The 15,291-nt window shown below is 45.3% G+C and overlaps 1 protein-coding gene across 4 annotated transcripts in view; it reads left to right on the top strand.

Moving 5' to 3' along the window:
- Positions 1 to 13,944, top strand: part of LOC101007927 (pleckstrin homology domain-containing family B member 2-like) — a 28,375-nt gene extending 14,431 nt beyond the window's left edge. For all 4 annotated transcript variants that reach the window (XM_031662278.1, XM_031662277.1, XM_031662276.1 and 1 more), the window contains 4 exons: positions 5,415 to 5,459; positions 9,873 to 10,025; positions 10,807 to 10,909; positions 13,597 to 13,944. In XM_031662278.1, coding sequence (XP_031518138.1) covers positions 5,423 to 5,459; positions 9,873 to 10,025; positions 10,807 to 10,909; positions 13,597 to 13,666 — 363 coding nt within the window. In that variant the 5' untranslated portion in view covers positions 5,415 to 5,422 and the 3' untranslated portion in view covers positions 13,667 to 13,944. The remainder of the gene's footprint in view (positions 1 to 5,414; positions 5,460 to 9,872; positions 10,026 to 10,806; positions 10,910 to 13,596) is intronic.
- The last annotated feature ends 1,347 nt before the right edge of the window (positions 13,945 to 15,291 follow it).

The raw sequence follows: 15,291 nt of genomic DNA, 5'->3' as shown, positions 1-15,291 counted from the left end.
CTTCTTGACGCTTTCTGAAGGCACTCTTGAAAGCATCTGTGCTTTTTGGTAATAAGATATCCTGCCCCTAAACTGTAACTAGCTCATTTTCAAAGAGTACTGGCTTCTTTTAGAGGAGACTAGTGTTAGAGATGAAAATCTGGGCTCTGGGAGGTACATGAGATTGTTCCACAGAATGAGGAGAGATAGACAGGATGACATGAGATAAGAAGCTACTTGAGTCAGCAGAGGAATTACTCTTTTAAAAAGTCAAGAGTTTCTGTTGCTAATTCCAGTTTAAGTTCTTTTCTGTCTCATAATCTGATTTCCCCTTTCTCTAATAGTTTTGAGTTATTTTATGTAGGCACACGAAAGATATGTTTATAATGTCCTCTAGATGTAGACATTTCCATTTCTTTTTTCTTTTTGAATCTTACTCAAGTGGCCTGAATTGATTTCCAAGTCTACCGTTCAGTTTCTCCTTGTTGCCATCCCTTGAGACTCAACTGTCTGAAAAGTAAGAGAAACCCAGTCTTACCTCAAGGAAACACCAAAGAAAACATATGCACAACATTTGTTGTATTAGTCTATTCTCACACTCCTTTAAAGAACTACCTGAGACTGGGTAATTTATGAAGAACAGAGGTTTAATCGACTCAGAGTTCTGCAGACTGTACAGGAGGCGTGGCTGTGGAGTCCTCAGAAAACTTAAAATCTTGGCAGAAGGCGAAGGGGAAGCAGGTGTGTTTTCATGTGACAGTAGGAGAGAATGAACACACTTATAAATAACTAGATCTCCTGAGAAATCTATCACAAGACCAGCAACAGGGATAGCTGCCCCCATGATCCAGTCACCTCCCACCAGGCCCCTCTGCCAACACTGGGGATTACAATTCAACATGAGATTTTGGGTGGGGACACAGAGCCAAACCATATAATCTGGCAAATCAGATGTTGACTCACACAATTAGTACCAAATACTCAGAGATACCAGGAAATCTCTGGGTCCTTAAGGTTTTACTTAAAACTCTGTTTTAACTCTTTATCGGCTGGGCGCAGTGGCTCACGCTTGTAATCCCAGCACTTCAGGAGGCCAAGGTGGGCAGATCACCTGAGGTTAGGAGTTCGAGACCAGCCTGGTCAACGTGGCGAAACCCAGTCTCTACTAAAAATACAAAAATTAGCTGGGTGTGGTGGTGCGTGCTTGTAATCCCAGCTACTTGGGAAACTGAGGCAGGAGAATTGCTTGAACCCAGGAGGCAGAGATTGTAGTGAGCCAAGATCATGCCACTGCACTCCAGCCTGGATGACTGAGTGAGACTCTGTCTCAAAAACAAAGGCAAAAAAAACTCTTTATCCTCATGGGTGCCAATGGTGGTAGTGCTCATCTTACGGCATGTAGGGTTGTTGGGCTCAGATTCTTAAAGGCCTTTGAATAAATGAAACCATTCTTAATCTCAGTGTTACACTAGTCTGACATAGTAACCACTAAGAATGATAGGAGGCTGGGTGCAGTGGCTCACGCTTGTAATCCCAGCACTTTGAGAGGTCAGAGCAGGCGGATCACTTGAGGTCAGGAGTTCGAGACCATCCTGGCCAACATGGTGAAAGCCTCTCTCCACTAAAATTGCAAAAATTAGCTGGCTGTGGTGACACCTGTAATTGCAGCTACTTGGGAGGCTGAGGCACAAGAATCACTTGAACCTCGGAGGCGGAGGTTGCAGTGAGCCTAGATAGTGCCATTGCACTCCAGTCTGGGTGACAGAGCTAAACTCTGTCCAAAAAAAAAAAAAAGAAAAAAAGATAGCAGATGTAGCCAAATTAATATCAGGAACCATTAGAAGGCTGGCCATGGTGGCTCACACCTGTAATCCCAGCACTTTGAGAGGCTGAGGCGGGTGGATTGCCTGGCCAACATGGCGAAATCCTGTCTCTACTTAAAATACAAAAATTAGCTGGGTGTGATGGCACACGCCTGAAATTCTAGCTACTCGGGAGGCTGAGGCAGGAGAATCGCTTGAACCTGGGAGGTGGAGGCTGCAGCGAGCCGAGATCATCGCACTCCAGCCTGGGTGACAGCGCAGACAAAGAAACAGACAAAAAAACCCATTAAAAATGTAAAGAAATTCACCACAGACATTGAGGAGACTCCTTTCTGTTACTCCACATTTTTATATTCACTGTGTCCCATAACCACCAGCGAAGTTGTATGGCTGCGTTTCAGTCAGGTTTTGTGTTTGTTGTGACTAGGTAGTTATCAGTACGTTTTCTAGTAATTTTTAGCCTGTTCCCATTTATTTTTTTTTCATATGATATATACTGAGAATTCACATTATGGATGCAGGAAGCTGTAGTATGAATATAAATATCTAGGATTTGACGTGAATGCGTACGTACTTTGCCCTCTCTTTTTTTGTGTTCTGGGTTAATAACACCACTGCACGGATGTGATGCTGTCTACAGCATTCTTTCCTTTTTGTCTCACCTGTTTCTTCTGCTGTATTAAGCTACACGAGAGTAGCATTTTGGCCTTGTCACTGCTGTATCCTTAGTGTCTAAGACAAGACTGAACACACGTTAGGTGCTCTAAGAATATTTGTTTAATGAAAATATGATACTGGTAGTTCTCCACCTCAAACCCTTTTGGAAGTAAAATGATTGTTTTGGGATGTTTTAGGCTGTAAGTTGCAGGAAACCAAATTCAAACATCTTAAGTGATAAACCCATCATTCTGCTTAGTGGAAAGTCTTGGGTAAGGTGGGTTTTGGGGGTTGGTGAAGTCAGTGGCTCAGCAGCGTGAGCTCTGCTGTCTCTGGGTCGGCTGCCCCAGCTGGTTCCTCATGGTCAGAAGGTGGCTGCCCGCACAGTGAGCAGCGGTGTGCTTCCCTGTTCACGTCATCTGGGAGACAGGGAGACCGGCTTTTGTTTGCTGGGGATTGTATGTTTGAGAACCTAAACGCAGTAGAGAAAGGGGAAAAATGAAAAACATTTCCTTTCTTGGTAAGGACAGAAAGGATGAATTGAAGAAAACTGCAAAGAGAGCGAGAAGCCTCAGCGTGCATGATTTTGGAGATGCTGAGGTATGGGGTTACTGAGGCTTGTGGAGCTCTTGTTAAAGGTTTGGAGGAAGATGAGAATTCAGCCATGCTTAGATATGGGGAAGGAGCCACATGAGAGACATTTGTTCTTCTGAGGTGCCCATTTGGGCTTTTGCTCACCTTACAAACCTTAGCGCCTTAAAGAAATACCTAAAAAAGCTAAAGCAGAAAACAAAAATGGCCCATAGTCTCAGCTTCCAGATAATAACTAATGATTTCAAACAATGAAATGGGCTGGGTTTGGTGGCTCATGCCTGTAATCCCAGCGCTTTGGGAGGCCGAGGGAGGTGGATCACCTGAGGTCAGGAGTTTGAGACCAGCCTGACCAATGTGCTGAAACCCCCGTCTTTATTAAAAATATAAAAATTAGCCGAGCTTGTTGGCATGCGCCTGTAGTCCCAGCTACTCAGGGAGGCTGAGACAGGAAAATTGCTTGAACCTGGAGGGCGGAGGTTGCAGTGAGCTGAGATTGCACCACTGCGTTCCAGCCTGGGCATCGCAGCAAAACTCCATCTCAAAAAAAAAACAAAACAAACATGCAAATTGTTAACTAATTTAAACAGTACAGGAAGGGGTAATGGGAGCAGTCACCGTCTTTGTTGTGTGGCACACACAGAATCGCCGCATTGTGTTTCCAGAGACACATCCTTCACGGGTTTCAGGATTCCTCCCAGGAGGCGGCCTGCAGCACATGCCGCTCCGCCTTGCCTGCCTGGTGATCTGTCCTGTGTGGAGGTGCCCGCTCCGCAGTCCTCCGTCGTGGGGCGTGTTGGCGTGCTTCTGCAGTATATGTGATGTTGCAGCAAGTGGTTTTATATATATATGTATGTACGTGTTGGTGAACTTCTGCACATAGTGAGGCAAATTCCTAGTCATGGTGAGATTACTGGGTCAAAGTATGTGAGCTATTAAAGTTTCGACAGGTTTTGTCAAATTTCCCTCCGGAAAGGTTGCAGCAGTTTTCTTTCTGCCGTCGCGCTTTCTCCTTGCTGGTGTCTTGGAGGTTTTCATTTCTGCCCACCTGATAGGTACAGTAGTTAACTGTACAGTTGGAGTTGTATCTGTTGAATTGAGTGGGAAATTCAGTGTCTTTTTACGGGTTTGTTGGTCCTTTGTGTTCCTTCTCTGTGAACTGCTAAATGATTGCCTTTTCTGTATGATGTGTGTGAACTGTGTAAGTGAAGGAAATCAGCTCCTTGCTGCCGTATGGTTATGAATATTTCTTCTTCTTCTGTTTTTTTTTTTTTGAGACAGTCTCACTCTGTCGCCCAAGCTGGAGTGTAGTGGTGTCTCGGCTCACCGCAACCTCCACCTCCCGGGTTCAAGTGATTCTCCTGCCTCAGTCTCCCGAGTAGCAAGATTATAGGTGCCCACCACCAAGCCTGGCAATTTTTTTTTTTTGAGACGGAGTCACCCAGGCTGGAGCGCAGTGGCAGCGTGATCTCGGCTCACTGCAACCTCCGCCTCCCGGGTTCAAGCGATTCTCCTACCTCAGCCTCCTGAGTAGCTGGGATTACAGGCGCCCACCACCACACCCAGCTGATTTTTGTATTTTTAGTAGAGGCGGGGTTTCAGCATGTTGGTCAGGCTGGTCTCAAACTCCTGACCTCCTGATCTGCCCGCCTCAGCCTCCCAAAGTGCTAGGATTACAGGCATGAGCCACTGCGCCCGGCCAATTTTTGTATTTTTAGTAGAGACGAGGTTTCACCATGTTGGCCAGGCTGGTCTCGAACTCCTAACCTCAGGTGATCCACCCTCCTTAGCCTGAGCCACTGTGCCCAGCTGTGACTGTTTCTTCTAATTTATCAGTTTTAAAGTCACATTTAGCTTTTTTCCATACAGAAGATTTAAATTTTTATGGAGTTGACTTTATGAACCTTTTTCTTGATGACTTTTGGTTTTTTTTGCCCTGACCTGGCCACTCCATGTCACTCACTGCTGACACCAGTGTAGCACCCCTGCCTGGGCCATGTGGACCCCACTGGGAACTCCAAATGTAGGCACCTGAGGGCTCCAGCAAGCCACGAAAATCCTCCATGTCCTTGACAGAGCTAAATGCTGTGTCCCTGGGGCTGCTTTATGTTTGTTTTGTGGTGTTAGACGCAGGTGGGCTGGGTGCTGAGGCTGAAGGCTAGTGTGGGAGGAGGGGGGGGGTACAGAGTGCAGGGCACATGAACCCCACTGAGGAGGTGTTTGTTAAATGCCAGGGGGGCACTGAGCTAAAATGGCCTTGGCTCTTCCTCAGCTGATGCTGAAGGGGCTAAGGATAGAGACTCGGCCAGACAGGTTATTCTCTTTCTAGGTACGATTTTGAACCTGCCTGTTCTTGTTCTGTAGGTGAAGAGATGGCGTTTGTGAAGAGTGGCTGGTTGCTGCGACAGAGTGAGTACAAGATGTGCGGCCTGTGGTCGGCATTGCCGAAGGGCAATCTCTATTTCTGTTTGCTTAAAGCTGATCATGGTTAAAAACAAATAACAAAGTTTTTTGAGTGCTGTGGCCTTGAGTTTTCCCTTGGACATTCCTAGGTCTCTGTGAACTGTCTTGCACACCATGAAGCCCCTCCTTGGTTGCTGAGTTGATAGGAACCAGGAAGCAATGGCAGTCCCTGCTGCTTTCGCTCTCCTCACTAGCGTGCTTTATTTATTTTATTTTACTTTATTTATTTATTTATTTTTGAGATGGAGTTTCATTCTTGTTGTGGAGTACAATGGCGCGATCTCGTCTCACCACAGCCTCTGCCTTTTGGGTTCAAGCGATTCTCCTGCCTCAGCCTCCCGAGTAGCTGGGATCACAGGCATGTGCCACCATACCCGGCTAATTTTGTATTTTTAGTAGAGAAGGGGTTTCTCCATGATGGCCAGGTTGGTCTCAAACTCCCGACCTTGGATGATCTGCCTGCCTCGGCTCCCAAAGTGTTGGGATTACAAGCGTGAGCCACCGTGCCCAGCCACGTGCTTTATTGTTAATGATGGATCTGGAACTGCCTGGATCTACCTGAGCCCAGCTGAGATCTGGCACAGAGGTGCTGGTCTCTCTGCCTCTCTCCTCTGGGGATTGAGCAGTGACTCAGATTCTCAGATATTGGTGTCTTGGTAATTATGTGGCTGAAGAGTTGATCTGAGGCAGAGTTTATCTAAAACCAAAACTTTTGTGTCTCCAAAAGGACTAGAGAAGAGACTCAGTTCTGTTTTTATGGGATTGAGATCCACTTTCCTAGGCTTATCTCCACAAACCTATCTTTCCTACACTGTCTGCTTATCTGTGAGGCTGTCACTCCAGGTGGGATTCATACTGTGTTTTAAAATGGGAAGAACCAGTCTTATTTATTAAAAAAAAGAGCAAGCAGAATATCCTGTTATACTAGAAAGAGTGAAGTTAAGGGAAAAGTGACTACTATGTCATTTATGATTCTAGTCAAAAACTGAGCTGTATCACATACCATTGATTGTTCAGAGACGTGAGTTTATCTATGGGGGATACTTTCAGAAATCAGCTAAAGTCAAGTCTACCAGTGAGAATTGATGGCATACCTGAGATGGTTTATAAAAACTATTGTTTATGAATCGTTTGTGTTCCTGTTAAAAAGATTTTATGTATATATTCTTAATTCTCACAACAGCTGTATAATAGGTAAGTGGTATTATTTCCAGTTAAAGAAATTGAGATTCAGTGAGGTTAGGTAATTTGTCTAAGTGTAAACTATGGGTGACAAACCTACATTCAAAGTCAGAACTGCGTGATTTCAACACTGACACTGTATGCACCCGGAGACCGGCCTTCAGCCTGTGTGTCTGTGACGAGTTCCATGGTCCCAACCTGGAGTTGAACCGTGTGCCCCCTTGTCTGTGATGGTCCTGTAGTCTTGGAGTAGACACCCTTGTCTGTGACAGTCCTGTAGTCTTAGAATAGACAGAGGTGTCGTAGTGTCAGCTTCACAAAGGATGTCCTGGAGCCCCAAGTTTCCTAGTCCTGGGTTTTGTGGTCCCAGCCTCCCATAGTCAGGGGACATGGGGACCCTTGCTCAGACCTTGAGGGTGTGCCCTCCTTTGCTGGACCTTCAGATGTCCTTTGGTGTTTCTCACCAGGCTCTGCCACACCCTTGTTTGAGGGTAAGCTTTCCCTTCTCTCCCACAACTCGATGTAAGTGCTTTGTCAACATAGTGACCAATGACCCTTTGGACAATGTTGTGCTCCCCATCAGTGCCTAGCGTGGGGACGTACATAAAATGGATGTACTTTAAATAAGTCACATAGACTTTTCCAGTATTCTGGTCCATGAGTGTTTCAGAAATGTGTATTCAGAAGAGTTATCTATACATAACCCCATCCCCATACGTGTGGGTTAATTTTCCTTCTTTCCTGAAAGTAGAAGTATCAATGCCAGTAAAACGAGGTGAGATGTATTACATTCATGGGGTTGTAGAGTAGCAGAGACCCACATGTGATGTGGTCACATGTAGGCAATGCCGTCCTTAGGACTTCTTTTCCTGCCATTGCTACATACAGTGTTGGGCCCCGGTCCCGGCCTCTGGAGGACAGCCTGATTTGGGAGTCTGCAGCCAGGGCTTTGATGGCAGGTGAGATACTTGGGCAGAACTCCCTGACCCAGTGGTTCCACCTGTCTCTGTGTTTCTGTGGCTCTATTTAGTAGGGATTTTTGTTTGTTTGTTTGTTTGAGGCAGAGTCTTTGTCGCTCAGGCTGGAGTGCAGTGGCATAATCTCAGCTCACTGCAACTTCTGCCTCCAGTTTCAAGTGACTTTCCTGCCTCAGCCTCCTGAGTAGCTGGGATTATAGGTGTGCACCACCAGGCCCGGCTAATTTTTGTATCTTTAGTAGAGACGGCGTTTCACCATGTTGACCAGGCTGATCTTGAACTCCTGACCTCATGGTCTGCCCGCCTTGACCTCCCAAAGTGCTGGGATTACAGGCATGAGCCACCGTGTCCAGCTTTTCTTTTTATTTTTAAGACAGGGTCTTGCCCCATCGCCTAGGCTGGAGTGCAGTGGCGTGATAACTGCTCACTGCAGCCTTGATCTCCCAGGTTCAACTGGTCCTCCTGCCTCAGAATCTCAAGTAGCTGGGACTGCTGGCCTGTGTTAGCATGTCTGCCTATTTTGCTCTTTGTAGAGATGGGGTCTTGCTATGTAGCCCAGGCTGGTCTCAAACTCCTGGGCTCAAGCGATCCTTCCACCTCAACCTCCCAAAGTGCTGGGATTACAGATATGAGCCATTGCACCCAGCGTGTTTGGCAGTTTCTGCACAGCTCAGGCAGCCAATCAAATGGATGCTTGGGTATCACTTAGTGGTCAGTTGGGCAAGTGCAGTGGACACTCCTCCTGGTGAGGAGAGTGCCTGATACTGGCAGGAAAGCTGGATGCTACGTATCTGGTTGACACCAGTTGCAGGCACGACAACATAAAGGGAAGTACATAAAATGGGATTGTGTGTGTTGGCCAAGAATGGGGTGAGGTGTACAGGAACAGAAGGTGTAGTGGGCAGTGAGTGGATGTGAGGAAGGTACAGAGATGACCGGAGCTAGAACTGGCCTTTAAGTCCACTGCAGGGGTTTTCCCTTTATGCAGTTAAGGAAATTACTGTTTTATAAAGTTAAATACCTGGTCCAAGATCACAAATGAAAGGTTGAATTTGCTCAAGCTGACAGAAATATGTGAGGTAGTAGGATGTGCACAGCATGAGAGGCCAGGCAGGGCCTGGTCTATATCCTGCTGTGCTCATTTATCCAGTGTATGCATCAGGGGTGCCTTCCACACTGTAGGCTTCCTGTGGGAAATGGTAGGAGAGAGTATCTGTGAAAGCTCTTAAGGACAAGAAAAAAAATGTGTTTTTTTTTTTTTTTTTTTGAGACAGAGTCTTGCTCTGTCCCCCACGTTGGAGGGCAGTGGTGTGATCTCGGTTCACTGCAACCTCCACCTCCTGGGTTCAAGCGATTCTCCTGCCTCAGCCTCCCTAGTAGCTGGGATTACAGGCGCCCGCCACCATGCCCAGCTAATTTTTTGTGGTTTTAGTAGAGATGGGATTTCACCGTCTTGTCCAGGCTAGTCTCGAACTCCTGGCCTCAAGTGATCCATCCGCCTTGGTCTCCCAAAGTGCTGGGATTACATGCGTGAGCCACCGTGCCTGGCTGAAATGTGTTTCTTCAAAAGAGGTAGGTATTATTTTTATTTGCATATAGAGACTTTACAGTGCAGCATTTTCTGATCTAGCAAATGTAGACAATATTTGGAAATTTAGAAACTTGAAAAGTTTGAAAGGTTTAAAGTTTAGTACTGTATGAGGAATTAAATGTTAGATATGTTTCATTTGTTGAAAAGTAAGCTTTTTTTTTTTAAGAAAAAAGAAAAACACCTTAATTTGAAAGTGTTGGGACTTCTAAGTTGGTTGGCAGCATTCTCTGTTGCCAGTGTGTGCTGCATGCAGCCTGCTAACGCACCAGTGGGCGGGCCCTGGGCTCGGCTTTCGCTTTCATTCTGAGGGACTGCTTTGAGTAATTCTATACAGGTGTCATTAAGGGGCCAGGGGAAGAGTTCTTTTTGTTTCTGCTGTGACTGTGTCCTTGCTCTTTTGGCTCAAAGTCAACCTTTCAGCTGGGCATGGCGGCATGTGCCTGCAGTTGCAGCTAAATGGGAGGCTGAAGTGGGAGGATTGCTTGAGCCCAGGGGTTCAAGGCTGCAGTGAGCTGTGATCATGTTTGTGAAGAGCCACTGCATTCCAACTTGGGTGAAATAATAAGACTCTATCTCTTAAAAAAACCCAACCTTACTATTTTTTTCCAGGTACTATTTTGAAGCGCTGGAAGAAGAACTGGTTTGATCTGTGGTCGGATGGTCACCTAATCTATTATGATGACCAGACTCGGCAGAATATCGAGGATAAGGTCCACATGCCAGTGGACTGTATCAACATCCGCACGGGGCAGGAATGTCGGGGTGAGCTGGCCTGTCTTCTGCTCTTCCTCTGTCTCGGTGGGAACTGGGTCCTCTTCCTTCCCCGTTCTGCTTTCATTAACAGATTGAAGAAGGGCTCCATCTCAGAGGGGCGGCCACAGTGGCGCCCCAGGCACTTAGATTGTGAACCACATGGTCGGGGCAAATCAATTTTCTCACCTGAGTTAAACTCACAGTCCACGTCTCTTCTTCTCATGCAGAGGGAACCAGAGCGCTGGGAACCTCAAGAAGCACAGGCCACCCTAGACTGTTGATTTTGTACTCAGAAACTGGCTTCTCTTTGATGGTGACTGCAATCAATTGCTTAAAATCTGGGATGTTGGCCGGGTGTAGTGGCTCATGCCTGTAATCCCAGCACTGGGAGGCTGAGGTGGGTGGATCACGAGGTCAGGAGTTCAAGAGCAGCCTGGCCAAGATGGTGAAATCCCATCTCTACTAAAAATACAAAAAAATTAGTCAGGTGTGATGGCAGGTGCCTGTAATCTCAGCTACTTGGGAGGCCGAGGCAGAGAATTGCTTGAACCCGGGAGTCAGAGGTTGCAGTGAGCTGAATACATTTTGTAGACGTCATCTTGGCGGCTGGTCCTGTCAGTCAGCCTAGCTATGTTCTTTCTTTCTGCATTATTGGAAAGGCAGGGGGTTCTTTCATAGATGTAGCGCTTGATTTTTTGTCTAGTCCTTTGCTTCTCTGAGCTGGTAGTTCTTAGAAAATGTAAGAAGAAATCCTGAAAAAAGTTCTTTTTCTTCTGCTTATTTTTCATAGATATTCAGCCTCCAGATGGAAAGTCAAAAGACTGCATGCTCCAGATTGTTTGTCGAGATGGGAAAACAATTAGTCTTTGTGCAGAAAGCACAGACGACTGCTTGTAAGTTTTGCTTTCTTACGTGTTTAATTTAAAAAGTATTTTCTATTTTAACTTCTGATTACCAAAAAATGAAAAGAATGGGCGTGGAGTTCTCTTTCAGGCATCAGAATAAGGGACTCAGTGGATGTGTGAGAGAAATGCAAGAGTCGCTTTTCCAATTCTGGTTTCTGCCTCTCTGAGACTGCCTGGGCCTATTGAATTGTGGAGAAAATGGCAGAAAGGAAGAGCAGTCTCGTCATGCTTTCTCTCTTTTTTATTCTTTTTTCTTTTTTTTATTATTATACTTTAAGTTTTAGGGTACATGTGCACAACGTGCAGGTTTGTTACATATGTATACATGTGCCATGTTGGTGTGCTGCACCCATTAACTAGTCATTTACATTAGGTGTATGTCCTAATGCAATCCCTCCCCCCTCCCCCCACCCCAAGACAGGCCCCAGTGTGTGATGTTCCCCGCTCTGTCAATTCCCACCTGTTCTCACTGTTCAATTCCCACCTGTGAGTGAGAACACGTGGTGTTTGGTTTTCTGTCCTTGCGATAGTTTGCTCAGAATGATGGTTTCCAGCTTCATTCATGTCCCTACAAAGGACATGAACTAATCCTTTTTTTATGGCTGCATAGTATTCCATGGTGTATATGTGCCACGTTTTCTTAATCCAGTCTATCGCTGATGGACATTTGGGTTGGTTCCAAGTCTTTGCTATTGTGAATAGTGCCCCAGTAAACATACGTGTGTATGTATCTTTCTAGCAGCATGATTTATAATCCTCTGGGTATGTGCCCAGTAATGGGATGGCTGGGCCAAATGGTATTTCTAGTTCTAGATGCTTGAGGAATCGCCATATTGTCTTGCACAATGGTTGAACTAGTTTACAGTCCCACCAACAGTGTAAAAGTGTTCCTGTTTCTCCACATCCTCTCCAGCACCTGTTGTTTCCTGACTTTTTAATGATCGTCATTCTAAGTGGTGTGAGATGGTATCTCATTGTGGATTTGATTTGCGGTTCTCTGATGACCAGTGATGATGAACATTTTTTCATGTGTCTGTTGGCTGCATAAATGTCTTCCTTTGAGAAGTGTCTGTTCATAGCCTTTGCCCACTTTTTGATGGGGTTATCATGCTCTCTTTCATTATTAGATTCACAGTGGGTAATAGGCATAGTTGAAATAAAATGACCAGAAAAGCAAGAAAGTAAAGAGTGAGGAAACTCAGTTCCTAGGGCTCCTGTCACAAATTGCTGAACACTGAGTGATGGAAATGGCAGAAATTCATTGCCTCACAGTTCCGGAGGCTGCAAGTCTGGAATCAGTGTGTCAGCAGGTCCTTGTTCCCTCTGAGATGCTAGGTAGGATCCTTTCTTGCCTCTTCCTGGCTTCTAGTGGTTTCTGGTAGTCCTTGGTGTTCGTTGGCTGGCAGCCACATCACTCCGGTCTCTGCCTCTGTTGTCACATGGCCGCCTTCTGCTGTGTCTGTGTCCAGAATTCTCTTTTCTTATAAAGGACACCAATTATAATGGATTAAGGACCCACCTTCATTCACTGTGACCTTATCTTAATTTGATTCCATATGCAAATATCCTGTTTCCAAATAAGGTCCCATTCCAGGGTACTGGGGATTAGGATTAGGATTTATGCATATCTTTTTCATGAGGATGCAATTCAACCCGTAATAGAGACCTTTGAGAAAGACGGTGAAGTGGATTAGATCATCTTCCCTCAGGGGAAAACATTTCAATGGTGTGACCAAATAAAGAAGTTTGATCTCAAGCACAAACTACAAACAGCTAAAGAAAGAAATAGATGATTCTACTGATATGTTTTTTAATCCTACCCGAATCCCGGAAGCAGTAACTAGATCAGTTAATTAAATCTTGCAAATTTTCGGTATTACCCTGTAGTCTGGAGTGATGCTGATTAAGTGTAAGTTACTTTTTGGAGAAGCTAAGGAAAAAAGTTCTTGAGAATGTGATGTCCTTGGGGCCTCAGTTGAGGCTGGACGATTCTCCCAGGACTCATCATTGCAGGGCACTGAAAGGCACTGAAGCTCACAGTAGTTGGGTAATTTTCTGGCTGGTGAAGTGAGCACTAGCATGGGACATTCAAAGGAATATGCTCAGAAGAGAGTGTAGGACCCAGATTTTTCAGAAAAGACTCATTCTCAGAAGAGATTTCCTTCTCTTCTAGCGCTCTGCCCTCATATTACAGAATGTTGATTGTGAGGGTGACACCTAGCCATCAAACTGTTGCTGGGCTGGACTGAGGTGGAACGGGGTGGAACTACCAGTTGATACCAGATTAGGTAGGAAGAGTGTCAAGGAGAAATAACTCATACTTTATGAGAGCAAACAAGTTTTAGATATCACTTCCCATGTTAAACATGAGCAGGATGTAAGGAAGTGGCTTGGCAACTATGCAGATATACCATGAAGGAAAAATAAGAAAAGGAAAATGTAAGCCTCAGGAAAAGCTCCTAGAGTGGAGGGAAATAAAACCCAAGGAACAGAAGCAGAGTCTTCAGGAATGCTTTCCTGGCCACCATATTTAAAATTACATCTCCCTGTCCCCATACACACTCACCAGCTACCAGCTGTTTATCTTGTTCATCATCTGCTTTCATTAGAATATATGCTGTGTGAGGGCAGAGATTTACGTTTCTTTTCTCCTCTTTTGTGTCTGTCGCTGTCAAGAGGGTGCCATTCACATTATCATCTGAGGAAAGTGGTCTTCCCTTGCATACAACCCCAAATGAAAAGTGAATCACTGGCATGGAGGGAAAGACTGGAGATACTCTCAGTGAGGGGAAAAAGATGAAAAGATCAGAGATACATTGGACTAAAAAAAGTTCAGAAAGATTATTGATGTTCATAAAGTACAGAACCCAAAAGAGGTAATTAGAAATTCAGGGCAAGAGAAATGTTCTGAAATAATCGAACAGAATTTGCAGACCAAAGGCCACACTAGACTCTTCCACCTGAAATGACAACAAAATCTATATAAGATACATGAATAATCCAGTATGATACCCTTTAGCAAAGTGAATGACAATGGAATGCTGCATACAAAATCAGTTGGGGAATTTTGCAACTTAACTGCATTCCATAGAAAGCCAGAACACTTGGCTGGGCACGGTGGCTCACGCTTGTAATCCCAGCACTTTGGGAGGCCAAGATGGATGGATCACCTGAGGTCAGGAGCTCGAGACCAGCCTGGCCAACATGGTGAAACTCGTCTCTACTAAAAATACAAAAATTAGCTGGGCGTGGTGGTGGGCACCTGTAATCCCAGCTGCTCGGAGGCTGAGGCAGGAGAATTGCTTGAACCTGGGAGGCAGAGATTGCGGTGAGCCAAGATCGCGCCACTGCACTCCAGCCTGGGTGACAGAGCGAGACTCCATCTCAAAAAAAAAAAAAAAAGCGAGAACACTTGAAAATAAATGAATGCATCTTTCAACTCAGGGAGATAGTAAAATGAGAATAAAACATAAAAGGAATTGATGAAGATAAGAGGGATAGGGTCAGTAAAAAAAGTAAGAGGTAAAGGAGTGAGGGAGTGCTCAAGAGAACGCTTTTTTTGTTTTTTGAGATGGAGTTTTGCTCTTGTCGCCCAGGCTAGAGTGCAATGGCGTAATCTCCACTCATTGCAACCTCTGCCTCCTGTGTTCAAGCAATTCTCCTGCCTCAGTCTCTGGAATAGCTGGAATTACAGGCACGTGCCACCACGCCTGGCTAATTTTGTGGTTTTAGTAGAAGCTTGGTTTTACCATGTTGACCAGGCTGGTCTCGAACTCCTGACCTCAGGTGATCACCTACCTCAACCTCCCAAAGTGCTGGGATTACAGGTGTGAGCCACCGTGCCCAGGTGAGAGACCGCTTTTTGTGTATCAATTAAGAAAGCTCTTGTGATACTTAAGATTCAGATATCTAGTTTCTTTGACAATATAGTGGAAAGTAGGTAGGTATAGAGATTGTTAGAATAGTTTCGCAGGGCCATTTGGCAATACCTGCTGAAATAAATTATGTTTATATCCTTTGATGTGGCATTTTCAGTCTTTGGAATTTGCCCTATGGAAATGTCTACATAAGAGTGCAAGGGTAATAGGGATGTTAATAGCATTCTTTTCTTCTTTTTTTTTTTTTTTTCTTGAGATAGAGCCTCTCTCTGTCATCCGGGCTGGAGTCCACTGGTATGATCTTGGCTCACTATAGCCTCGACCTCCCAGGCGCAAGCCATTCTCCCACCTCAGCCTCCCAAGTAGCTGGGACTACAGGCATGTGCGACCATGCCCAGCTAATGTTTGTATTTTTTGTAGAGCTAGGATTTCACTATGTTGCCCAGGCTGGTTTTGAACTCCTGGGCTCAAGTGATCTCCCTGCCTTGGCCT

This window comes from Papio anubis, unplaced genomic scaffold (assembly GCF_008728515.1).
Source record: "Papio anubis isolate 15944 unplaced genomic scaffold, Panubis1.0 scaffold529, whole genome shotgun sequence".
NCBI lineage: Eukaryota > Metazoa > Chordata > Mammalia > Primates > Cercopithecidae > Papio > Papio anubis.
This window is presented reverse-complemented; position numbering and strand designations above follow the sequence as displayed.